The sequence below is a fragment of the Rhinatrema bivittatum genome, chromosome 3 (genome assembly GCF_901001135.1).
Source record: "Rhinatrema bivittatum chromosome 3, aRhiBiv1.1, whole genome shotgun sequence".
In the NCBI taxonomy this organism is placed as follows: Eukaryota; Metazoa; Chordata; class Amphibia; order Gymnophiona; family Rhinatrematidae; genus Rhinatrema; species Rhinatrema bivittatum.
Genome location: NC_042617.1, coordinates 335,853,314 through 335,881,088, shown reverse-complemented (window position 1 = coordinate 335,881,088; position 27,775 = coordinate 335,853,314). Strand labels below are relative to the sequence as shown.

Below are 27,775 nucleotides of genomic sequence, written 5' to 3'. Positions count from 1 at the left end.
TTCTTTCCACTGAAAAAGGCTTGATCCCTGTGCATTATTAATATCTTCTCCATATTTAAAAGTCTGTATCATATGCCCATATTTTTCTCCTTCAGGGTATACAAATTTAGATCCTTCAATCTCATGTCATAACTCTTTTGTTAAAATAGAACACCATTTTGGTCGCCCTACTCTGGTCCGCATCTGTTGCGCCCGTCGGTCGCAGACGGCTGCAACCTTTTCTGCTCACCTCTCTTTTCCCTGCACCAGCAATTCTCAGAGCCATGGCGGCCTCAGCCTGCAAACGCCACCTTCCCAAGTGTCCCCAGGACAGTGTGGGCAATCCCGTCTGCCATCTTGAATCAGGGATTACTTAGGGCATGCACGCGCACCAGCCCCTCTCTTATTCACATCATGGCGGGAACCTTGGGAGTGTCCCCTCTGCATGACGTCACCCACCAAGTATATTTATACCATCCAGCCTATGCTTCCTACGAGTTAGCAAGGACTTCTTTCCTGCTTATTCCACTGCTTTGGAGACGCTTCACTTCACTACTCTGAACTGGTTTCTGAACTCCTGGACGTAGAACGCCATAGGTACCCGCTCCTCGGGGGCCTTGTTACGTTCTTGCTATCCGCTCCTCGGAGGTCCTTCCTGCCTGGAGACTCCATTATCCTTGTTTGGGACCTTGCCTGTTCAGCCTTGTGAGTGCTATTCTCACTTCTACCATCTTGCTGACGGAACCGCCGATGTACCCCGTGCCTCGGGCCACTACCATGCTCATCCCAGCTACTTTTCTACACTACGGAGTGAGTACCATCATCTACATTGCTCTGCTGATCTCCTGCACCTCTCTAAACTATTACTCGCTGATCCCCCCATACCCCGCACTGCGGGCCACTACCGGATCTACTCTGAGAGGTGTGTCATCAAGAGAGGAGTTTCCTGGCATACCCCGCTCTGCGGGCCACTACCAGGGATATCATCATTGAGCAGCCTTACTACTCTGGACTGTGGGTACTACCCACGTTTCCAGTATAATAAAGTCTCTTACATCTGTGTCCGTCTCAGCTGAGGCTACGCTTATGGTAGTAAGTCCCCACAGGGCTCCTCCCTGTGGGTGGAGTCAGCTCTCACTATGATCCAGGGTCCACAACCATACCAGATTATAACAGCATCTATCCAGTCACTATTCTTTTCGAGGTTTGGTCTCCAGAATTTAACAAAAATGAAGCAAGAAATGGGGCAGAATATATATAGCTTCTCATCAAAAATATCTCTTTCACTCTGGAGTAAACCTCAAGGCATATATGCATCCTCTGATGCCAATCCTGGACTGGAGAACTCATGCTCTTTTGCAATGTGGCTGCAATGACTATGTATACAGAAAGAATAATATAGAACAAAAAGGACAACAAAGAAAATGGAATGTGTAAACTGTTGCATACAGATTGAAATAGGAAAAGGAGACTACCCAGATGATAAAAGAAAGACAATATAAGAATGCATAGAACATGTGGTAGCCATATTGAGGAATGACATTCACTGCCCTTCCTTTGCATGCAACATAGAACCGTACTCACATCACAGAATTAAACAATACAGAGCACACATAAACATACATGGATAAAAAAAGATAGAGGCAAAAATACAAGGCATATAGTAGATAAATACAGAACAAGTAATGAATGCACACATAAAATACCACAACTGAAAACCTGCCATTCCACCATGCCAGATACCACAGGAAAGCACAGTAGCGGCCATGCTGAACAAGGAGAAACATGTAAATATACATAATCATGGAATAGCTGTCCTTCACCCCCATGGTTGGTCTTCTAGCCCCTCATACCATTCCAAATCCTCTAGAAACCATAGGGGTGCCCAATATTTGATCAACTGTTTCCTGGTCCAACCCCTGAACCAACAGCAATAAAAGTAACTCAGTCCCAGTCTATCTGAGAAACACAAAAGAGAAAACATTTACTTCATATCCTAAAAGAAAATGTCATAACTAAAATATAACTCTTTGCTCTTCCTCTCAGGCTCACAGCTCAAATTGGACCCATTAACAATGTATGACAATCCTCATCCTCACCCACACAATAATGTAGTAGAAAAATTGGATACCAGAGGCAGTAGGAGGGCCACCAAAGGAAGACATTAATAAACCAATATTGGTCTGGGAATTCCAGAGGCATGAGGTGGAAGATGTGAGGGCAGCTGCAGAGCTGCTGGCCATCTTCGCTTTCAGATGAGCATCAGCGTGTCATCCCTGCAGTTTTATAATGTAAAATCCCACTACTAGGTGTTGAATCTCTTGGTGATCACTTGGCATAGTTTCTGTGATAATAAACATAATCTTTTCTGAAAAGGGCAAGAAAAGTAAATAGTAGCAATCACTCTTCTGTCTCCAGAAGTGCTAATTTCTTATCATATGCCGTGCTGGTTTACATGTAAAAGTGAATGTGCTATCCCTGAATGAGTTTAAAAAGCAGGAGCTGAGAAGGGACTTCCTATCATGTAGATCATTTTCCAACGTGAGGGATGGACATAATGATCCAAGTCCTGCTAGGAGTAGCATATTCCTCTGTGAATTTAGGTGTGGTGGCATGCACTATACAAAGCCCTGCAGAGCAGGTGAGGCCCAGTTGAAAGCCTTAAGTGGAGCAGATTAGGTTTCATTTCCTGTTCGTTTTACCCTTGTTCTGTATTGATTGTTCAATGTTGATTTGAGCTCTATGGCCATAAAAGCAGGGAAGGGATTAATTAACGAATGACCTGTGTATGGGAAAGGGCTACGCTGCCACTTAAAGAACCAATGCTACACCTTAATAGGCAGGAATGCTGTCCACCTAGCATGAGAACTTTGATTGCAGAGATGGGGAAATGTATATTGTGCTATTTTTATTCATTGTGGCTTTCCATGTCAGCAGTTTTTAGACTCTAACATGGCATCTTCTACATGAGTCTTGCTCATGCATTTTTTTTTTCTTTATTTGTTTTGGAGCCAGAGGATACTTAAATGATTCTGAGTTGTGACTGAAACGGGGACAAATGATTAGGCCGTTTTATCTTTACAACACACTGACATCACTCCTTAAGCACGTTCTGTGCATTTCCTCCACTACATTTCAGATGTTGCTCCTTATGGTAACTTGGATGATAGTGGCTTGTAAAAAGCCAGAAGGAACAAGGAGGCAGACTCTGGCTGTTTCCCTTTTATGCAATTTATTTACTGTGAAAACAAAGTGCAAAGCAAAAGAAACAAATGATGCAGCTCACTTTAAAGTTCAGGTAACACAGAGACATCAAACATAGAAGGTTTTCTTATAAAGTGACTTCCTGCCTGCTCCGTAGGGCCTGTTTAACCCCTCTAGACCATGCATTCTTATACTCTAGTGAGGGGCCTTTCCCTTCGGCCAGGATTCCTTGTAGATCTGGATCTTAAGGAAGACCAGAAGAGGCAGCTGTGCCCGGTCCCTTAAAGTAGTCTGAGGGAATTTCCAAGAGACTCTATCTCACTGCTCACTGCCCTCCAAGCAACTACTTTGCATAACTGAAAAGAAATGATGAGAGAGAAAAAAGCATTTCTTGTAACAGAAAAGTGAGTACATACATAATAACCCTCATTCTAGGGTCAATGTACTAAAGTGCATTAAAGGTACTACAAGTGATTAACCTGGTGGTATGCTCAAGCTAATTAATATATGTTAACAATGCTGTTAATGCGAATAATCCAGTTTTTGATATTTTAACGCAAAACTTTGCTAATCGGGTTTTGAGATTCAAAATTACACAAAATATCTCATTGCCTATTATGGCAGTAAAAACAAAAATATAGAAAAACTGCTACACAGATGCATATAGCATCTTCAAATCTTTACATGTACCTGTCCAGCAAAATTCAACCTATAGAAAAGCAGATAGCAATGACCATGTGTAACTTCATGCTTGCAACATGTTTCAAAGCAAACATAAGTTGCCATACTGGGTCAGAACAAGGGTCCATCAAGCCCAGCAACCTGTTTCCAACAGTGGCCAATCCAGGTTACACGTACCTGTAACCCAAACATTAAGTAGATCCCAAACTACTAATGCCAATAATTTCAGTAGCTGTTCCCTGAGTCAACTTGATAAATAGCTGTTAATCGACTTCTTCAGGAACATTTCCAAACCCAGCTACACTAAGAGCCTTAACCACATCCTCTGGCAAAAACTTCCAGAACTTAATTGTGCGTTGAGTGAAAAATAATTTTCTCCGGTTAGTTTAAAATATGCTACTTGCTAACTTCATGGAATGCCCCCTAGTCCTTCTATTATTCAAAAGTGTAAATAACCGATTCACATCTACTCATTCAAGACCTCTCATGATTTGATATACTTCTTTTATATCCCCCCTCAGCCTTCTCTTCTCCAATCCCTAGCGTTTCCTCATAGGGGAGCCATTCCATCCCCTTTATCATTTTGGTCGCCCTTCTCTGTACTTTCTTCAGTGCAACTATATCTTTCTTGAGATGCAGCGACCAGAATTGTACACAGTATTCAAGGTGCGGTCTCACCATGGAGCGATACAGACACAGAGACATTATGACATTTTCTGTTTTGTTAACTATTCCCTTCCTAATACTTCATAACATTCTGTTTACTTTTTTGTCTGCTACAGCACACTCAGCCAACAATTTCAATGTATTATCCACGATGATGCCCAAATCCTTTTCCTGGGTGGTAGCTTCTAATATGGAACCTAACATTGTGTAACTACAGCAAGGGTTATTTTTCCCTATATGCAACACCTTGCACTTCTCCACATTAAATTCCATCTGCCATTTGGATGCCCAATCTTCCACTCTCACAAGGTCTTCCTGCAATTTATCACAATCTGCTTGTGATTTAAGTACTCAATAATTTTGTATCATCTGCAAATATGATCACCTCACTCATCGTATTCCTTTCCAGATCATTTATAAATATATTGAAAAGCGCCAGTCCAAGTACAGATCTCTGAGGCATTCCACTGTTTACATTTTTCGACTGCGAAACTGAACATTTTATCCTACACTCTGTTTCCTGTCTTTTAACCAGTTTGTAATCCATGAAAAGACACTGCCTTCTATCCCATGACTTTTCAGTTTTCTTAGAAGCCTCTCATGAGGGACTTTATCAAATGTCTTCTGAAAATCCAAATATACTATATCTACCGGTTCACCTTTATCCACATGTTTATTAACTCCTTCAAAATAAATGAAGCAGATTAGTGAGGCAAGACTTGCCTTGGGTAAATCCATGTTGGTTGTGTTCCATTAAACCATGTCTTTCTATATGCTCTGTGATTTTGAATAGTTTCCACTATTTTTCCCATCACTGCAGGTTCCCCAATCTATAGTTTCCCAGATCACTTTGACAACTGTTGCAAAGCCCACAGGTGAAGACTATGTGAGATCTTTGGCTCAATGTGTACAATTTGAATGAACTGAACACTCATAGTCTGATTCACTAACATCATTAGTGTATGTGCCAAACATCATGCTATAAACCATAAATTTAGTGCAGCTGAAAGGCGATATATTTTAGATGAGTTCAAAATGAACTTGACTGTGTATGTGAATTATCCAAATGGGGGGACAGTCATCTCCTTAATTACAAATCTAGGAAACATGGAGCGATATTATGCATGGTTGAATTACTACTTAAATATTTTCCTCCAAGTACCAGCATGGTGTTAAACATCTAGCACACATATATTGACCAATTGTGGTGTGTATATAGCTTTTTTTTTTTTTTTTTTTTTGTAATATTCATTTCATTTGCTTGCTTTATTTCTTTTTCTTTCTTTTAAATAAAAAAAATGTAAACAATTAAAGAAAAAATGAAAAGCGAAACTGAACTAAAATGTTGATTCTGCAATAATAATAAAAAAAATTTCCCAGGCTGTTCCCTCCCCCTCCGCAGTTCCAGATCCTCTTACCCTGTAGCCAAAAATGTGTAATGGAGTCATGAGCAAACCCCGCTCACAGCTGCTATTGCTGACAGACTCAGGCTAGTGTCATTGTTTGTTCTCCATTCAAAAATGGTGCTAGCCAGGCTCAGGAGGCACAACATTTTCAAAGCCTCTCATCTAGCTACATAGCCCTGTAGGTAGTTAAGTAGATAATTTTGGAACTTGCCTTTTTTTGTTCTCTTAAGTCCATTTTCTGGCAAGCTGCTGCTATAAAGAAGGCTCCTTCCTATACTAGTCTCATCTTTGAAGAGCCTTCCCCTTTCAAAACAGAGAAGCCCGATGAGGTTCGTAGAATATATGTTACACCATGAAATTTACATTATGTTTATAGAGATATTTCTACAGAAATGAAGCATATGTCTTGATAAACTCTCATTTTAACGCCACATATTTCATTCTTTGCTGTTGAGTGCATTGGGCAACATGTGGAAATGCTTTAAATTTCATCCCTAAGAATAAAAATAATCCCAATTTCACAGGAATGACCTATGGACCCAGTTCTTATCCAGTTCCAACACAAAGCTAAAGGTTAAAGTAGCCTTATCCACAATTTATTTTTGTATTTATATATTTGATTTATATTCGGCCTGTCAGGGAATTCAAAGCAGATTACATTCAGGTACTATAAGTATTTTGTCATTATTTTCTAAACCTTTTCCTAAACTGTGAGCTGAACTCAATTTCAGAGGATCATTCACCCCGGATTGTACTTGAAGCTTTGAACCTAGTTTCCAAATGTGTAAAAAAAAGCTTTTAAGAGTAGTGGTAACACCTCTTTAGAAATTAAAAGTACATTCTGCTTCTAACATTTAAATAGCACAACAGTAGATGCATTTTTAAGAACAAGGGAATGAATAGACCATAGATTTGCAAATGTAACAAGATTCTCTAATTTTTCCACTTTTCCACATGAAAGCAATTTTTTTTTCACAAAAATGTCATCTAATTCCTATAAAGTCTTCAAGATCTTGAACTCTCTCCTTAATAAAGAAATCTTATTTGGAAGCCTTAAGAGTTATACCAAAGGCTGAACATTTCATTTACCACTATAGAAGAAACAGCAGCTTCCAATTTCAGTAGGATTGCCCATGTCTCATGAAGAATAATATTCTCTGGTTTCCCAAGCACAGATTTAAATGTCAGGAGAATTCTTGCCAAAGTTTACACATTCAAACACAGCCCAGCCTCATCTTACTCACCATCGTAGGTGTCCACCTTTGCAACACACACCCAAAACTGTTCCCACTGTAGAGTCTCCAGGAGCTGCTGATTACAATTCCAGAAATATTTCTGGCAGTCAGGCAAAGGCAAAGCATTCAGAGGATCTGCAGGCCATTTGCTAGAAACCAGTGACATCCTTTCCCCTGGAAAAAGAAAAATTGCAGAAGCCAGCATTATCACGGCATGGGTCTATGTAAGGGAGGCCAGTGCCAACACTGTCACCTCTGCCTCTTTCATCAGCACCACAAAACTAACCCTAGGCCTAACTAGGGCCTGGATTTATCAAAATGTGGTAAGTATCGCATGCTATAGCAAAAGGGCATGGTTTGTGCAAATATTCATTTTATCACAATTTGTGCTAATTACCTATCTGAAGAGCTACGTTAGTGCAAATTGCAATAACATTATCAGACCTGTTGCATTTCCCACGTATAACCACTGGAGAGTAGGGATGTGCAGAGCAAAAGTTTAAGTTCATATGTCCATATGTCCAAAGGGGGTCCCATTTGCGGTCAATATGGACATAAACAGAATTCAATGAGTTGAGTATATGTCCATATGTGCAAATAAAAATTTAAACCCCTCACCCTCCTTAATCCCCCCCCCCAAGACTTACCACAACTCCCTGGTGGTCCAGCAGGGTCAGGACGCCATTTCTGACCAACTTTGCAAGGAGCACGTGACGTCGGCGTCACGTGATTCCCCGCGGGTTCGCGCCGGAACGCTCGATCGGCCCAAAAGGAACTTTTGGCCAGCTTGGGGGGGCCTCCTGACACCCCCAAGCTGGCCAAAAGTTCCTTTTGGGCCGAACGAGTGTTCCGGCGCGAACCCGCGGGGAATCATGTGACGCCGCGTCACTCCGACGTGGCGCCGACGTCACTTGCTCCTCGGAAAGGCTTTCAGAAATGGCGTCCTGACCCTGCTGGACCACCAGGGAGTTGTGGTAAGTCTTGGGGGGGGGATTAAGGAGGGTGAGGGGTTTAAATTTTTATTTGCACATATGGACATATACTCAACTCATTGAATTCTGTTTATGTCCATATTGATCGCGATTTCCAACTTATTCAACATAGCTATGTTGAATAAGTTGGAAATCCGATCGTTTATGTCTTATCACTTTTTTAAGTTAAAAAAAAAAAAAAGTAGCGTTTTACATTTATGTTCAATACAAATGCACACCCCTACTGGAGAGGGCGGGAGGGAGGGAGAGAGAGAGAGAGAGAGAGAGAGAGAGAGCAAGACTGGCTGTAAATGTCATCTCCCTAGATAGGTATTTGTATCCCTATGGTAGGCCCACCTAGTAACTCGAGGTGAGGGTTAGGTATCAGTGTAGGGGGTTAGGGGCCCCTTTGACATTCAATGTTAGATGTACAAACAGTACAGTGGTCTCTTATGAACATTTGATGACCCTCGGAGTGAGGAAACTCACTCCAAGATGAGATTTGGGCAATGTTCTCTCCACCTAGCTTGATGGACTCTCTACCTGGGTAACATCAAGCTAGGTGGAGAGAACATTGCACAAATCTCATCTTGGAGTGAGTTTCCTCACTCCGAGGGTCATCAAATGTTCACAAGAGACCACTGTTCTGTTTATACATCTAACATTGAATGTCAAAGGGGCCCCTAACCCCCTACACTGATACCTAACCCTCACCTCGAGTTACTAGGTGGGCCTACCATAGGGATACAAATACCTATCTAGGGAGATGACATATATGGCCTCTCTCTCTCACCTAGTTGGATGCTCTGGGAGCCTCAAAAAGTTGTTGTTAATTTTGTGCAATAGCATGCTAGTAAATGAATTGGTGCACTACAATTATTGCACCTCCCCTTTTCAAATACTCAACAAATATAGAGGCACATTGGGGAGCTTATGGGCCATCATACAACCAGTAGGGATCCTCTAGCAGATGAAATTCTTGCTTTAGGGCTATGGACACACTCCTATAATCTTGAAATAAAGACAACTTCACACCAGTGTTATTAAAAAATGAAGTGTTTCTGATGTATAATGTGTTATATAATGATTAGTTGAGAAAAAGTACATTTTCTTCAGGTAATATCTATAAGCTAAAAAGACAAGAAGGGCCCTCCCTTGATTCTGGGCATCCCTTCAGATTGCTCCATGACTATTGCAAACTCCCCTTTGTACCTGATTTTTCCTTGACTCTTTGCTGATTCTTTTCTTCTTCATTTCTGAGAATTAACTGGGAAGGACACTCTGGACAAGATGATTACGCCTTCACCCTTTAGGGTCTCCTCTCACTTTTCTCTAAGCATTAAACTGCACTGGACAGTCTTCCTGTTCCATTCTTCTCTTGGTAGCAGGATTTCCACAACATCAAGAACCCTGGATATTCTCTAGTACCTTTCAGCCTTTTCTCCCAAACCTTGCAAACCACTAGAAAAAGTCCATTCCCAGAACAGCAAGGATTCTACTATACTTTCCCTCTCCAGGAATGCTCCATGAACTCATTCCTTGAGAGCCCAGAGGCACTCTCCTGAGACCCTGGATCCACCTCAAAGAGAGTTCCAGAATTTTCTGAGCCTCTTCTTCCATTATTCCCTATAAAATCTCAAGCTCCACCCATTGGGGTGTAATTGTCACACACTAACTCTTCTTCTAGCCTTACTTATATGTGCCCTCTGTGGATACAAATATTCCCTTTTTGTTTAGGCATTGTGTTTGGGCACTGTAAATATACAAAACTTCAGATTTTCACTAAACATTGTACAAAGGTTCCTCTTGAGTGCGATACTTAATGAACTCCATCTTGTAATGGTCGTCTTCAATGACACTTGTTGATTAGTTCTAAATGAACTACTGTGAGCAGAATTTTTACTTTTGGAGTTCAGCTGCTTAATTATCATTTCATCATATTGATCCAGTTTGCAAAATTCCCCAAATACAGAAGAGTTCAATATTTTTATTTCAGCTTTCATATACCTGACAAAATAATGTTATTTTTGTGTATAATGTAAGCAATCATTTAAATGTTTCAAAATGTAAAAGAAAATATAAAAAGCAATTATTTAAATTGTATTATTCTATATATGAAAAGAATTTGCTCATCAGTTGTGTGGTGTTTTAATGATATATGAAAATATCTAATAAAAGTCATGTAGGAATATGACTAAGACCATCATAGGATTCTTTTGACAGTGGAAAAACCCACAACCTTCAGCCTTTGGACTTCTAATAACACTAAAACATCCATAGTAATATTCCCCCTGCCCAATTAACTAGTTTCAATTTGTTATGCCATGTAATCTGTCATTATATTTCTAAACAAATTGACCGGGAGTCAGTACATCTTTGTTACTATTGCAATTTTACAAGGCAAGCAGAATTTGACTTCCATTTATCTTTATTTAAAATGTATTTATCACCTATAAACTAGGTGATGTACAGAAGGAACCATACGGAGCCAAAAAAACATATATAAAATCATGTACAAATACAAAACATAAACATATCAAATAGATTAAAAGACAACATCCAAAAAGTCTTATGGGTTAATAAAATGCCTGTCTGAAAAGCCATGTTTTTAAGGAAATCTTGAAGGACTTCACACTGTCTGCCAGCCTCAAAGATCTGGTAAATGACTTCCAGAGGATGGGCGCTGCAACCGAGAATGCACAGTCCCTGATATTACACAGCCTAGCTTGTAGTGGAGAGGGCATGTCTAAAAGGCCCCTTTGAGAAGAGCACAGCTGTCGAGAAGGGCAGTAAAGACGCAGCAGAGCATTTAAATTATGTACTACGATATTCTGCAAACCCACGGACTGTAACAATTTTCTTCATTTTGACAGCTTTCATCCCTATTCACTATTAACAAAAACTGAAACAAACTATGAACTGGACAGTCAGAAAAAGTACAGCTTGTCTCCTACGATGGCACACACAAAAGCTACGGCATTCCTTTTTCCTCCTCCAGCTGCTCCGCATTCGGGTTTAGATAGCAACAAAGGCCCTAACTTGGATTCTGTCATGTTCTTTAGTTGTACAGGGGATTGACACAAAGGATATAAGGTTAAGTTTCCTTAGCCACTAAAAAGTGAAAATCAATTTTTACAAAAGCATTTGATCTGTTTAAGAAAAATTTCACCATTATATGCCCTTCTTTCACTTTCAGTCCTATCATTATGTCCTGTCTTCTCTCCAGATACAGCCTATTGTTAACCTCGCTTTTGGGAGAATCATAAACGGAATAAAAAGTTATATTTTTGACAGTTCTTTGAGATTATATATTTATTTTTAGGCAGCAGTTTTGAGCAGGTTTAATCCACAGTTTTCATCAGTCTCGGCTGGCCTCGTAAAATTGGTTAAAATGCCCTGAAGAACTTGGCACTGATGAAGTAACACGCATTGCTGATAATTCTAATTCAAAACTCTCGTCTACCCTGCAAAAAGAGATAATTTTATCCATACAGTCTGACCACAAGTTCAGAGGTCTTGCATGTTCCAGGAGTCACCCAAAATGAATGTCTGTTGATCCATTTCCATATGCATTTATCTATCAAACCCCCATGAGTTGCTCTTTATTGTAAAGGTTAGTTAAAACACAGTGTTGGCTAATCCAGTGTCCTCATTCTAAGACGCTAAATGTTAGAGGGTGAATTTTCAAAAGGTTTATGCACATAAACCTGAAAGTTAAGCATATATGTAGCATGTACATGTCTAAATAATGTTTTGCAAAAGCCTGAAGTATATGAGTACTAGCTAGCAGTGCCATGTGGAAATGATAAAGAAAGAAAGGGTGGCTTAGAAACATTCAAGGGTAGGGCTTGGAAGAAGTGTACAAGTTGTTATTTTGGGTTTTATGATTTATAAAGATAATAATAAATTATGTACTACGATATTCCGCAAACCCACGGACTGTAACAATTTTCTTTGATTTTTGTTAACCCTGTTTGATCCTTTAGGGTGATATACAGTATATAGTGTGCCACATGCATGACTGCGTGTCTGGAAGCATTTCTTAGTTTAAAAAATGTTCACCTTTCAGCCCCACTGTTTCTTTCTGCCTCGTCATAGAAAAAAAAAAGTCTGAATTTGATTCTCTGTGATATCCATTGAAAATTCATCCTCTAACATTTATTTGTTGAAATGCTGATTGGATATGTTGCATTGCATTTGCACTGATTCTTTGATTAGGAGTGAATTTTCAGAAGCATATATGTATGTGAAACACTGTTTCACGTGTATTTTGACCTTCAGAAATTTACCCCAGGGGTTGTATATGTAAAGGAACACATGGAAGCAATTTCACGAATACTTTTATGTGCTCTTGGAAAAGGCATTTCTGAGGGTGCAGTTAGGGTGGGAAGCCATTTAACCATGTACATTCTAAAATCAAAAGTATGCTAGTAAATGTACACGTGAACATTTCACCTGCTCTCTTGAAGTTTTAAAGGTGCATATGTATGCTGTGCAAGCAGATCTGCTATTTTCCAAAGCACACTTGAATTTCCCAAGTCTGGTATTACATGCAATTATTTTAAGCGCTTAAATAATGTACAGTATTTCCTGAACTGCGTTAGCGTTGTCACAGACTTTAATGTGGATTAAAACAGATTTAATGAATGTTAAAACAGAAATGCTGTTTAGCAAACTCAGTTCTAACATTAAAGTGCCCTAAATTCTGTTTCCAGCACCAATATGCAGATGAGCTCATTATCATTCAAATCATATTTTGATCTCATTGGCATGTTAATATAGCTTGTATAAATTATGTTAATGTTGCCTATGAGCAAAAATTAACTACAGCTGTAGTTAACTTTCTCGTGCTGATCATTGCTTGCTAACATGCATTTCAGTGCTTCTCTCCAGCCCCTTCATCCCCAGTCTGCTGATACCTAAAGTGACCTTAAGACCCAATTACACCCTCCCCTGCCCCCTCCACACCAAATCCCCTGTGAGAACCCTCGAAGTGTAAATTCATAAGTCCCATACTAGTGGATGCAAACCCCTCTCTCTCACCTGCTGGTTCACTTTATCTTATTGTCCCCTACAACTACCAACCTTACCATTAGAAGCCTCTAGGCAGTAAAGGGGCATCAGCAATCTGCAATTTCCAGCCCCATGGCACCATCATTCAAGATGGTGATGGGTGACCCAAGACTCTCCTTTCCCACTGTGCTAAGGGATAGGGAGCTTTTTACATTTTTGAGTGGGAGGGTGAGGTTGCACCCAGGAAGCCTAACAATTTGTATTTTGGAGGTGGGAGTCCCGGAAGGGGGCTTTTAGAAAACAGGTTTTGATGCCAGGGGACTAATTCAAGGTTTCATGCCACTTTAGGTATCAGTTGGGAGGAGGCTGAAGGTGGGGGTTTGCACATTCCCATGGGTCATAACATCCATACATTTCTGGTTGGGAAAACATCTCCTTAATGCAGTATTCACTAAACAGTGATCAACACATACCACAGTTTAGTGAATACCACAAGATATAACCCTCATTAAAACTAAATGGGGAAAAGAGACATCGTCAGGAATGAGGTTAGGGTAGGCCAGGTCATTTTGAAATCCCACACCTATTTTACCTTTGCAGCTGAAAGTATGTTGGCTAAAGAATCTCCATGACACTGGTTTTAAAAGGGACCTCCTCGATGCCAGACCTAACCTCACCTCTCTGAAGCGAAGCAAAGATTTTCAAGAGCAGGAGTGATGCCCAATCACTCCTGCCTCGCCAACATCGAAATTCTAAATGGTACTGTCTGACCTGTGTTTTGCTTTTGTCCCTGCAGGCCTCTGAGTGGCATCTGTTGGGATCCATAGACCCAGATCTTTTCTAAGAATAGTGATGGAAGAATCTAACATTGAACAATGTTTGGGGGGGGCTTAAAGGAGGAGCGAGTCTTATGCCAGAGTAGGAGGCCAACAAGGGAACAATTTTTTTTTTTAATGTGTTTTTACTCACCCAGTGTGGCAGTGCTATTCCTCAGAGCTACATGTCCTTTTAAAGACTGCAACCTGAGGCCCCGTCATGCATTGCTCTGGGCTGTCATGTGCATTTCTGAAATCTGGAACACGTGCAAAAAAATCCGATTACGCAAATAAATTACAGCTCGCCAATGGCAATCCTAATATCCTGTTCAACACGGTAAAATCCCTAACCTCACAAAGAACTGTAACACACACAATAATATCTCTAATGCCTACTACAACAAAATTGCTCAACACTTCCAAGACAAAATATCTAAAATTTCCTTGGAACTCTCACAACTGCCTATCCCTAAAGTAAGCTTACCCCTGTTGATATGCTCCTGGTCTGTTTTTACTGAGACAGATTCTTCTATTGTATCATGATTACTCACTAAACTAAAAATCTCAGATTCACCCTATAACCCCTGTCCAGGCTATCTGCTAAAAGATAGTTGAGAATACATCTTCGGTTATAGCGCAACTAGTTTATCTCTTAATATCGGAATATTCCCTAACTCGTTAAAGCAAACCTCCATCCTACCTGTTTCCAAGGAAAAAACCCACCAGCCACAATGACTTCACTAACTTCCATCCTATAGCTTCTTTGACCACTCTTGCTAAAGTAATTGAATCTACAGTTTTCTACCAACTAACAGAATACATTACCGATAATAACATCCTCCACTCAAATCAACATGGCTTCCGAAAAGGACATAGCACCGAAACCTTTCATCCTTTGATTCCATCATCTGAGGCTTTGATACTAACGTAGATTTCATTATTGTTTTCCTTGAGCTCACTGCAGCCTTTGATACATTTAACTATGATATATTCATCGCTAGATTACAATTTATAGGCATCAAGGATATAGTGCTTCAATGGTTCACCTCGTTTAATTTTAACCATCCTCTGCAAATTAAGGGCCTTATTTTCTAAACGTATTGCACGTGGTAAGGGACGTTTCACATCCCTTTTCACGTGCGATACCAAAATGGGAGCGGAGTCGGCCCCGGAAGAGGAGGAGTCGGGGCGTCACCGGGGCAGACTCCGCGAAGACGCCACGGACGATGAAAAGGTAAGGCCCTTTTCACATCTAAGTTTGCTCCCAATAGCCACACCTTCTATGGTCACCCCACACAAAAGGAGAACCTTAACTATTAATCTCATATATAATTTTAAAAAACATTTATTAAGATCAATAAGATCTCAATGAGATCTTATTGAGTACATGATGTTTATATAGGAGTCAATGTAAAACATTATGATATGGTGCTAGAAATAATGTGAATGTGATGTGTTAAACAAATTGATGAATATTTGTTCACTGCCTATATGCTATTCAGTATGGGGTAGATTTTCAAACCGCGCGATTTGGCGTACTTTTGCTGGCGCATCAGGCGCAAGCAAAAGTACGCGGGATTTTAGTAGATACGCGTGTAGTCGCGCGTATCCGCTAAAATCCTGGATCGGCGCGCGCAAGGCTATCAATTCCGTATAGCCGGCGCGTGCCGAGCCGCGCAGCCTACCCCCGTTCCCTCCCCTCACCTTCCCCTCCCTTCCCCTACCTAACCCACCTGCCCGGCCCTGTCTAAACCCCCCCCTTACCGTTGTCGGGGGATTTACGCCTCCCGGAGGGAGACGTAAATCTCCGCGTGCCAGCGGGCCGCTAGCGTGCCGGGACGTGACCTGGGGGCGGGTCCGGAGGGTGCAGCCATGCCCCCGGACCGCCCCGGGCCGTAGCCACGCCCCCGGGCCTGCCCCCGGAACGCTCCCGACACGCCCCGCGGTTCGGGCCCGCCCCCGACACGCCTCCCTCAGAAAACCCCGGGACTTACTCGAGTCCCGGGGCTCTGCGCGCGCCGGTAGGCCTATGTAAAATAGGCTCACCGGCGAGCAGGGCTCTTAAAATCCGCCCCTATGTGATGTTTTAACGTGTGGCTGATTATATTGTATGTATTTAGGGGGTTCTATTAGGATGTATTATTCTTAATAAATGTTTTTTAAAATTATATATGAGATTAATAGTTAAGGTTCTCCTTTTGTGTGGGGTGATTGTGTATATTGGGGAACCGATTTGTGATTTATTTCCCTCAGTATTGTAACACCTTCTATGGTGGCACTATTGGGTGCGAAACCGGCAGCGATCGCACCGCGACGGTGCGATCGCTACCGGCTAGCGCAGGCCCGCCCCTCATTTTGGCCCCCCACCCCTCATTCCCTAGAGTATTGCAGGCCTGCGATACTTTAGAAAATGAGGCCCTAATTTTGGTACTCATCACTCAAACTGGTATTCTACTAGTTGTAGAATTCCACAAGGAGCTGCCTTGTTTGCCATGTTATTCAACATCTATTTTCTTCCTGCCTTTGTTCCATTGCCTTTGACTTAACCTAATACTTCTCTTTCAAGCTTACTTTTATTTAACTGAAAATCTAGTTAACAGCTGTATTGTTAAATTTCGACTTTTAAAGAATTTCTGTTTTTATTTGATCACTTATGTATGTTATAACATGTAAACCACTTAGAGCTCTATATTGTATAAATGGTATGCAATTCCAGCACAGGAATCTTCTAAACTGCAGCACTTAAGTACTGCAGTCTCAGTTATTTATTTATTTATTTTTACATTTTATTACATTTATTAAACACTTTTTTTTTATATAAAATTCACTCTGAGTTGTTTACTACAGGCCAGAACAGCAGTAAATAAACAAAGTTAATTGTAGTTTTACAATAAGAGGGTGCAAACAGCAACAAAATCCACATATTTGGGAATAGCAGCAAGGTCACATTCTAACTAGATCATAAGAAGGTAAGTTTTAGCACTGACTTTGAATGTGCGAATACATATTGCCCGTGCTCTGCTAAACCAGAGCAAAAAAGTGCGAGTAGCTAACTCAGAAAATAAATTATCTAACACCAAAAATGTTTGTTTGCAGAAGTGCATTCATGGCATTTGAGGTAACGCTATTCAGTTTGCGAACAATTTAGCCTCTTTGAGGTCCGGAATGGGCAATAAAAGCTCGACAGTGAAGCCAAGCTTTTAATTGCTTCCTGAAGTAGAAGTAGTCATGTATTTGTTGGATCTCTTCTGGGAGGGAGTTCCAGGGGGGCAGGTGCTACTTCTGTGAAGAATCTGTTGCAGGTGTCTGTTCGGTTGATTTCCTTTGATGACTGAGCTGGCAGGAGGATCCAAGTGAGGATCGTAGTGGTTTAGGGGGATACATAAAAGGATACCTGTTTGTTCAAGTAGTTAGACCCATCTCCTCCTAAAGCCTTGTACATCAGAGTCAAAGGTTTTGAATTTCCATTCTGTACTGGACTGGTATCCAGTCTGGCTGGTTTAGGATGAGTGTGATGTGGTCACGTGGTTTGCATCTTTGTTTCCGTCTTGCGGGGTGTTTTGTATTATCAGGAGTTTGTGGAGGGCCTTAATAAATCCCATGGAAACTTATGTGATGGGGGCTTTGCTCTTCACTGATTTTATCCCCGGCATTTTTCCAGGTATAAGCACTGGGAGTGGGATTTGCATTTTGGAATTCTCCCCTTGCCAAAATCCCATTTTTTTGGGGGGATAGGCTTCCTGAAGTATATAATCCCTGGGAGCATGCTCAATAGTCAGAGGGTTAGGCACGCACCGGTAGGAGCCAGAGGGAAGGCGAGATGGAAGAAGCTGGAGATGACCCCTAAATCTCAAGCAGAAGAGAGAGAGGAGGAGGAGGAGAAGCTGCAGTTTCATCATAGCCTCACTCCCTGAGGTATCTGATCCAGAAGAGGAGATGGATTCTGCTATGGATTGCAGGGAAGAATTTGGAACTGTGACCACTGATATCCAGAAGGGCTGGGTCATTTTGGGTTTTTTTTTCTCAAGTGACCAGGAGACAACAAAGAAAACAGGTTGGACTCTTGTATTGGAGACATCTGAACAAATTTGGATTTGGATTACAAGTTAAGAGTTTGACCCAAATTTGAGGATTTTTGTATTTATCTCTTTTTACTAAAAATGTACTGGAACCCCCTTCCAGCTATTCAAACCTCCAAGCAGGGGACTGTTCCCTATGGATAATAGTGCATGAGAGCCTAGAAGAGAAATAATACACAGTATGGGCAAACTACCTATTATTTTCATTGCCAGAATCTTTCTGATGTTGTTTCTGACTTTTGGAATACTGTCTTGGATCATTTTATTTAAGTTGCAGTAAAGTCTCACTACCAATATGGACTCCTGTTTGTTTTTTGCCTGTTAGTCCCAGTGCTCTGGTTGAATGGATGGACCCTGGTGTGTGTACGGGCTGCATCCTATGATTCTCTTACTCTCTTATGGGACATCATTGTCCCAGATGGAGATGTTAAATTTAGAGTATGATTGACTGATCTAGGGGCCCTGGAAATTAACTCTCCCTCCCATCCAGACCTGGACCCATGGCATCCCTGAATAGTGTTTGCAGCACAAAATAGGGGCCAGCTACACTTAATTGCAGAAAATCAGTGCTGGAATATGCCATTTTACGACATTTTAGAAATTAGGTCTCTTATAGAGAGAAAGTGAGAAAAAGTGATCTATATTTCTGTCTCTGTATTTAGCTATATCTAAAGAAATTGTTTTAAGGTTTCTACCTTGCTATAATATGTTAACATGTAAGTAAACTTTCTTTATTAGATGTTGCATGTTTGATCATATTTAAAGGATTAGTGAGGAGGCGACAGTTTTTTCCATTAAGTCTGAACCTTGGTTATCATGCTTCCACCTGTCTCCTCCAGTGGTGCAGATGATGTGCATTTTTGAATGAACAGAGCAAAATGCTGTTGGGGGTTAGTTTATAAAAAATAAGGAAGAAGCCTTGAGGCTAAAGACTCAGACTTGCTGAATTTTTATTGCTGACCCACTGCTGATCACAGAAAAACAGATACTGGCAGCCTCTGGCTAGGAGGATGCTAATAGCTAATTCTAATCTGGCTCTCCCAGTAGGACCTTCTGTGATTTGGGTTTTAGAAGAGGCAAAATAAAAAAAAAAGTTGAACATGTACTGAAAGCATGTAACAAACATGCCCTTCACTATTTGTTCTTCTGAATAAATATGTCTTCAGTTTGCAGACTAAGGGGGTCATTATCTAAAGGGATCGCATGCGAAAAGGGACTTTTCGCATGCGATACCTAAATCGGTGCGGGTTCTGGGCGGCGGCACCAGAAGGGGAGGAGTCGGGGTGGCAAAGGGGCCGAGGCCGTGAAGACATCGCTGATGGTGAAAGGTAAGGACCCTTATCACCGCCAGTTTCGAGCCGAATAACTACACCTTTTATGCGACCGTAGAGAATCCAGGCCTAACTCACTTTCCTACTGAAAATAATTTGATCTAGTGGTGCAGTTGGCAAAGATGTGGGAGCTCTGGCACATTTTGGGAAGAATAATAGGCTATGCATCAAAAAATACAAACTGAAAGGGGGCTCATATTAGCATGGATGCTGTTTTCCTTTCATTCTGCTATAATTATATCAGCAGTGCATTCTCTGTTCCATGACAAAATACTTTGTACCAATGTACTTTTTTATTTCCTAGAAACGAAAGTAAAGCGAGACCTTTTGTACTGGATTACAGCAATAATTCATTTGTGATTAGCTTAATCTAGAATGAGCTAAGGATGATGATGATGCCTGAATGTACAAGTAAATTAAATTTTGACTTACAATGGTGGTATAAAGAATTATAAAGTAAAAGGTTGAAGCACAATCTTCAACACTCATTTACCTAGTACCTGGGAGCTATGCTCATGTCGTACATGAAGGGGTTTTGCTTTGGTTTGTATGTTGAGTGCACACAATGTTATAGACACTGATAATATGTCGGGGATTTCTGGAGTGGTTGGGATTGGGTTTGGGGGGAAGAGGTGGTAGATGTTGACTTTGAGAATGTTGATAATTTTATTTTGAAGTTATGTTTGCAAAATATAAAAAAGTGGCCATATATTGTTTATCTGTTTTCATTTTCTGTTCTGAATGTGCCAATAAAGATATTTACACAGAAAATAAAAAGGTTGGGGCTTGAGAAGAGGTTGATTTGTTTGCAGAAAGGCCAGTATTGTGGTTGCCATGTTAGTCCACTTGAATAACGAGTGGTTGATGATATATTTTATTGGTTCATCTCAATATATCTAGGGCTAACTTTCAAGAGCTGTACTCCTGACCTAGTGAAGGAAGCTAGGTCAGGAGTACACAGATATATTAAGGTTGTCCAATAAAATGTATCATCTACAACTTCTTTGTTGACTCTTATTTCTACATAGAGATGAGAAAATTGAATGAGGCAAACAGCAGAATTTGTAACTATAAGAAGACAAGTTCTGGTGATGGGAGGGGAAACAGCTTTTGTGTTTATTTCATAGTGTCTTAGATCTTGGATAGCTTTGAAGTTCCCTTTTAGTAATCTGATGGTTATTGAACTTTCTGTTGAAGCCTTGGTGATTGGTAGGGGTGTGAATCGTGTGATAGATCGTCTTAACGATCAATTTTGGATGGGGGGGAGGGAAATCTGATCGTCGTGTTTTTTTTTTTTTTTTTTAAATCGTTAAAAATTGTAAATCGGGGGAGGGCGGGAAAACCGGCACACCAAAAAAACCCTAAAACCCACCCCAAAGCTTTAAAACAAATCCCCCACCCTCCCGAACCCCTCCAAAATGTTTTAAATTACCTGGGGTCCAGTGGGGGGGTCCTGGCGTGATCTCCCTCTCTCTGGCCACGGCTGCGTTAAGAGAAATGGCGCCGGTGGCCCTTTGCCCTTATCATGTGACAGGGCAAAGGTAGCGCCAGCGCCATTTTGTTTCCTGGCTCCCGACGTCACGCGTGCAGGAGATCGCCCCCGGACGCCCACTGGACCCCCAGGGACTTTTGGCCAGCTTGGGGGGGCCTCCTGACCCCCACAAGACTTGCCAAAAGTCCAGCGGGGGTCCGGGAGCAACCTCCTGCACATGGGCCATATTGCCAATCTTCAAAATGGCGCCGGCGCTACCTTTGCCCTCACTATGTCATACGGGCAACGGTCGTCTGTATGACATAGTGAGGGCAAAGGTAGCGCCGGCGCCATTTTGAAGATTGGCAATACGGCCCGCGTACAGGAGGTCGCTCCCGGACCCCCGCTGGACTTTTGGCAAGTCTTGTGGGGGTCAGGAGGCCCCCCCAAGCTGGCCAAAAGTCCCTGGGGGTCCAGTGGGGGTCCGGGGGCGATCTCCTGCACGCGTGACGTCGGGAGCCAGGAACCAAAATGGCGCCGGTGCTACCTTTGCCCTGTCACATGATAAGGGCAAAGGGCCACCGGCACCATTTCTCTTAAGGCAGCCGTGGCCAGAGAGCGGGAGATCACGCCGGGACCCCCCCCCCCCCCCCCCACTGGACCCCAGGTAATTTAAAACATTTTGGAGGGGTTCGGGAGGGTGGGGGATTTGTTTTAAAGGTTCGGGGTGGGTTTTAGGGTTTTTTTGGTGTGCCGGTTTTTCCGCGCCCTATTTAACGATACACTACAAATGCCCCTGACGATAAATCGGGGGCATTTGTATTGTATTGTGCACTCTAACGATTTTGGACAATTTTAAAATTATCTGACGATAATTGTAATCGTTCAAAAACGATTCACATCCCTAGTGATTGGTGCTCCTACTTACAAATTTTAAACATGGTAATTTACCTTCCCTCTCTTGTTTGTTCATTTATTTCTGAAATTGAAAACAAGAGCATGTATGGAAAAATATATCTTTTCACATTCAAGTTAAGATGTCTAGATGTTAGGTACAATATAAATAGAATGTGTGAAGGATCCTATAAAGCAGCAAATCAATAAACCTTCACCCTTCAATTGTTGACCCTCTGTGTGGCCTTCCTTGCCTTATTATTAATCATCAGACAGAAATGCCAATGTTTTGTTTTTTTCTTTTTGTTTGCAAGTACAACTCATCTTAGTGATGCACATAGTAAATTGGCTATAATAAGGCAAGGAAGGCCACACAGAGGGTCAACAATTGAAGGGTGAAAGTTTATTGATCAGATGTTAGGTACTCCATTTTCTATTCATGCAGCCTCAGGTTTGAAGTGAATCTGATTTTAGTTGCATAATATAAACTAAGATAATGCAGTCACTCTTGCTATAGGGCCTCATATACTAAGTATTTTTCCCACAGACATAGAATGGGAGAAAAGCCTTAGTAAATCAGGCCCATAGTCTTTGCAAAACAAGGACACCAAGATGAATGAATGAAATATATTGAGGTATGTTTTAGGCACACAAAATATCTATCTATTATCTGTCTCTATGAGGGTAGCATGAAGATATGGATGTGTGTCCTTCCAGACACAGCTAAGGCGAAATACAGCTCCATGTGAGGGGACCTGTAATCTATCCTTGTGTTTTGTTCAATAAAAGAATCAAATAAACCTTTATAGTCTCCTGCCTAGTCTGCTCGGACTGTATACATGTTTTGGAGTATGTCCCTTCATATGTACCATGAATGAAATATATATCATCTGAAAATGGAAGCTGAGTAGGTTTTAGGGCATATCAGTTTTTGAAATACTGCCAAATTACCTTCAAAAAGCAAAATCTTAATCTAATACTGCAAGGATAAAGTATTCCTACAGTGTGTCTGCCCAAAATCTATTTCCATAAAATGTGCATCACCAGACATTAGTTGGCAGTTATATAATTTTAGTGACAAGGTGAAATTTTCAATGAACGTTCACAGCCTGATAAGTCATTTTAATTATTATGTGATGCATATTTAAAAGACAGTAGTTTGTTAAGAGCTTAGAACTTAAACATGGCAAATTTACAGGGATGCTAAGGGGTAGATTTTAAAAGCCATGCGCGCGCAAAAACAGCCACATACGCACATAAGTGGGCTATGCGGGAGCTGTGCATAAATTTGTAAATAGCTGGGATGGGCGCACGCACGTACATCAGCAAAAGAGCAGGGAATGGGTGTTCCAGAGGCAGGGCCAGCACTGATGTGCATAACACTTAATTTTCCTCAGCCAGTGTGCACCACTTTGCTACAGCTACATGGTAGAGAGGAGAGAGAAAGAGAGAGAGACTCTTTATAAGGCTCAGCTTGACACTCAATATATGGACTACTGTAAGGGGGCACTTTGATTTGGGGTGAGTTTTCGGGAAGTGGGTTGGTGTTTGGGGGTGGTGTTACAGGCATATTCAGAGGTACTCATAAAATTGACCTCATTAAAGAATTTTAGACCTTATAAGTGATGAAAAGGAGTTGATTTGTACAATGCAGCTGGCAGAGACTGCAGTTTACAAATCAACTCTTCTTGTTAGAATTTTCATCGCTTATAAGGTCTAAAATTCTTTAATGATGTCAGTTTTACAATGAATACCTTTGAATGTGTCTGTAACACCACCCACCCTAACCCCAGCCCACCTCCTGAAAATCCACCCCGAATCGAAGTGCACCCTTACAATGGTTCATATTATAGAGTATCAGACTGAGCCTTATAAAGAGGTTTTCTCTCTCTCTCTCTCTCTTTGAGTATTTTATAACCCACACTTATACTTTATAAAATAGCATGTATCTTTGCACGTGGCGAGGGGGCGCATGTGCGGCCCTTTAAAATCTACCCAAGAGCAAACAGGTTGTGCCAAAACAGCAAATTGGCAGTGATGTCTAGGCATGCTGTACTGAATGTTTGCTTATAATTTCCTTTCTTGCATTTCCCTCCACAGAGATCCTTCTGCAGTGCCATATTAGAGGAACTGAGGATGTCTCTGAAGTGTCAGCGTCGGCTAAAGCATAAACCCCAGCCCCCCGTTATTGTGAAGACAGAAGAAGTTATCAACATGCACACGTTCAATGATAGAAGACTGCCAGGGAAAGAAACCATGGCATAGAGCTGGGAGGAAGATCACCCCAAGCACAAACTGTTGTCCTCTCTTATTTTCTCTCTCTATCTCTCCAGACAACTTTGCGAGAATGTTTCCTGTGGAAATATGCAACCTGAGCAAATTAAAAATGAGTTACCTCATGCCGCTGGGTCAAGGAACTTGTGACTGTCTGCTTAAAGCAGTTCCGATGGCCAAACTCAAATCACAAGCGTCATGGATGAACCAAGTTACTTGGGGTCATGCTGTCCATTGTGGGTTCCACCATTCTTCTGAATGATTGTTGCTGTACATGTGTGAGATTTTTTTTTTTTTTATGTGACTGAGTCTAATTGCGGTCTCAGCGTGGGACATGACAGGCTCTTTTCTGCTATTCTGTTGATGCTTGGAAATGCAAGGAACATAAATATTTGAAAGAGATCTTGAAAAAGAGCCAAGTGGTTTTTACACAATTGCAAACCAGAAAGAGAAGATTGTAGTGGAGCAACAGCACGTGCTTTGGGGGCACTCACAGACGGAGGTGGTACTGCTAGCCCAAAATCTACCGGACAAACTGCAGACAAGCACTGTGAGAAAAGGAGAGCAATTCAAAGCACCAGATTTGGAGAACAGAAAGCAAAGACAAATTGATCAATAGGAATCTTCAACTGGGTATTGGACCGTTTATGTACCTGGAATCAATGAAAATGTCAGTAGCCCAAGGCAACAGTCATTGACCTAAGTTCACCTAGGTGGGAACGTTCACAACTGAAAACTGTAACATGTGAGCTTTGTTCTGGGGAAATGGTGGCACAGCGGATTCAGAGTTCAGGAGAACATACCTTGGCAACAATGACTTTAAGCAGTTGCGTTATTCTACTATTGTGAAAAACAGGTAGGTGAAAAGGCATAGGTGGTACATGGAAGACTTACACAGTCTCACAGGATTTATACTCGAGCCCTGTTTCCACTACTAATTGAACTCAGCTGTGCCTGTGCAGTTCTCTCCCTCTGTGGATGGAATTAACCATCTACAAGTACTTTATATTTGGAGAACTTTGAGTGGACTGCATTTACCTACACAGTCACCATATTGAAACAAACCTGATTCTTGAGCAGATTTTTTTTTTTTCAAAAAAAAAAAAATGTTCAGGTTTATTTGTGGAAATGCAAGATTTCTATGAAAATAGTTTTTGTATGGAAATTTTTTGTAATACTTTTTATCGACAAAATGAGAACATATGTTCCTGTCCGGGGTGTGATGCCAAGCATGACTGGTAGTGCGTGAGCGCCACCAACGTTTGGTGAAAATTATTTTTATCAAGTACAAGTAATCTTAGAAGAGAAATATTTTCAAGTTAGATAAATATTAAAATCTAGGTGCACTACCAACACTGCTTACCATGCTACACCCCTGGTTTCCACTAGACTGAGATCATACTGTAACAAACAATTGTGAGTGAATGGTAAGATACACGGACCTCTTGACCACATTGTGATATAAGTTGAAGTGCACACAGTTTGCTGTTTGAATCCAATCCAATGCACAAAATAATAATAAAAAAAATTTCATTAAAAATAAATTTGCTGGTTTGGTTGTTGTGCTTTGTAGTATCATTGTAGAATGGATACATTTTACTATTTGCTGACGTAAGGTATTTTACCTGCCTGTGCCACAGGTTTTATACAAATGCTAAATCTTTTTCAGCAAAGGCCTTGTTTATAAAGCAATTTTAATAGGCTGTCGCGTTCTAGGATATATAGTTAATAATGCTGCTAATTATAACAGTTTGGATTTATAATAGTGGTTTCAGTGAAGGACAATCAAAGACGAGTAAACAAAATGTCTTGCTTATGTGTCCTAAAGATTTTCCGGTTCACACTCTAATGGCTACACCTTTAATGATTCTGTATGGAAATTATAGTGGACTCTGTTGTCATGGATAAAAAAAAAAATGCAGCCTTGAATCAAACTGAAACTCATCAGCACTAGAACCAAAATAATATAAAACCAACCTAATATAAAAATAAAAAAAATATTCATTTCTAGAATGCTGTTCAACAAATAAAAAAAATTGCATCTTCTTTTCAACTTCCTCTCACTGTTCTGGAGTAGCTGAATATTGCTGATTTGGAGACTGTGCTGCAAAGGAGACAGCATTGCGTTACTGTAACAGGACAGTGTCTGCAACAAATTCCAAAGTATTGCATTTTATCTTCTCGCTTCCATGCTGCTGTCCTCTGGAGCTCAACCATTTTCTACTGTCTCTTCAGCCACAGTTGCTTCCTCCTTTACTTACACAAATCATTTTCTCACCATAGCTTCCTAATTCTCCTCTCTGCAAGCGGCACTCTCTCCCCAGCATAGGTCCTTCCTTAAATTTCACTTTTCCTCTCCCTCACTTGAATCACTCTTTCTTTTTTTTTTTCTGCACAGTTTCATACCCTTTCTAACCATCCCAAATATGTCCTCATCTTCTCTGCTATTCTACTCCTTATACAATATCCACTCATTCATCAATGCCCATAATGCATTCTTTTCCTGTTTGCTTCCTCTCTTTGCCCTCATAGAGTCCAGGCTCTTAATTTCAACTCATTTGCAATAACTGCACTCTCCTTTGGAGGTCTCTTCTTCCTCTGTACTCTCCATTGTGAACATTATGGTCATCACATAGAGCTCTTCAAAACATAGAGCTGTACCAATTCTAGATCCTGCTCTATGTATCTCCTCACACATTTTCTTCCTTTGAGACCTACTCCATTCACTTTTTCTTTCCTCTGTCTTTAGCATGTTGTCATATGCTAACATTTGGTCCAGTTTCTGCCTGTCTTTCATATTTTAATACTTTTTTCTCTTCTAATCACCTGAATCACCCATCCTAATTCTGAGGTTCTTCAATTGTCCTGCTGATTTCTTCTCTGCCCTTTTAGCTTCGATCTCCATTCCCTTACTTCCTCTTTTAAGCTGCATCACAAGACCACCTTTTCTACTGGAATGATTACTAGCCTGTAGGGAAGAGCAACTCAAATTATAGCTACAAAATGCAAGGCTCCACATTGGGAGTCACCACCCAGGAAAAAGATCTAGGCGTTATTATGGATAGTATATTGAAATCCTCTGCACAGTGTGTGGCGGCAGACAGGAAAGCAAATAGAATGATAGGAATTATTAGGAAAGGAATGGAGAATAAAACAGAATATCATAATGCCTCTGTATTGCTTCATGATGAGACCACACTTTGAGAATTGTGCGAAGTTCTAGTCACCGCTTCTCAAAAAAGATATAGCGGAATTAGAAAAGGTACAGAGAAGGGCGACTGAAATGGCAAAGGGGATTCAATGATTCCCCTATGAAGAAAGGCTACAGAGGTTAGCGCAGTTTAGTTTGGAGAAGAAACAGCTGAAGGGGGATAAGATAGAGGTCTTTAAAATAATGACTAGGGGACATGCAATGAAGTTATTAGGAGATACATTTAAGACAAATAGGAGAAAATATTTTTTTTACTCAGCTCATAATTAAACTCTGGAATTTGTCGTAGGAAGATGTGGTGAAAGTTGTTAGTGCAGATGGCTTTAAAAAAGTTTTGGACAAGTTCCTGTAAAAATATTCCATAAGCCATTATTAAGATGGACTTGGGGAAATCATTGCTTTGCTTATCCCTGGGATAAACAGCATGGAATCAATCGACCTTTTGGGATCCTGCTAGGTACTTGAGACCTGGATTGGCCAATGTTGGAAACAGGATACTGGGCTTGATGGACCCTTGGTCTGACTCAGTATAGCAAATCTTATGT

General features: G+C 41.0%; 1 protein-coding gene across 1 annotated transcript in view; it reads left to right on the top strand.

Annotated features, from left to right (window-relative positions):
• Positions 1-25,513, top strand: part of GRIK2 (glutamate ionotropic receptor kainate type subunit 2) — a 1,473,996-nt gene extending 1,448,483 nt beyond the window's left edge. The window contains exon 16 of the mRNA XM_029595353.1: positions 23,846-25,513. Within this exon, the coding sequence (XP_029451213.1) occupies positions 23,846-24,010 (165 nt within the window). The 3' untranslated portion in view covers positions 24,011-25,513. The remainder of the gene's footprint in view (positions 1-23,845) is intronic.
• The last annotated feature ends 2,262 nt before the right edge of the window (positions 25,514-27,775 follow it).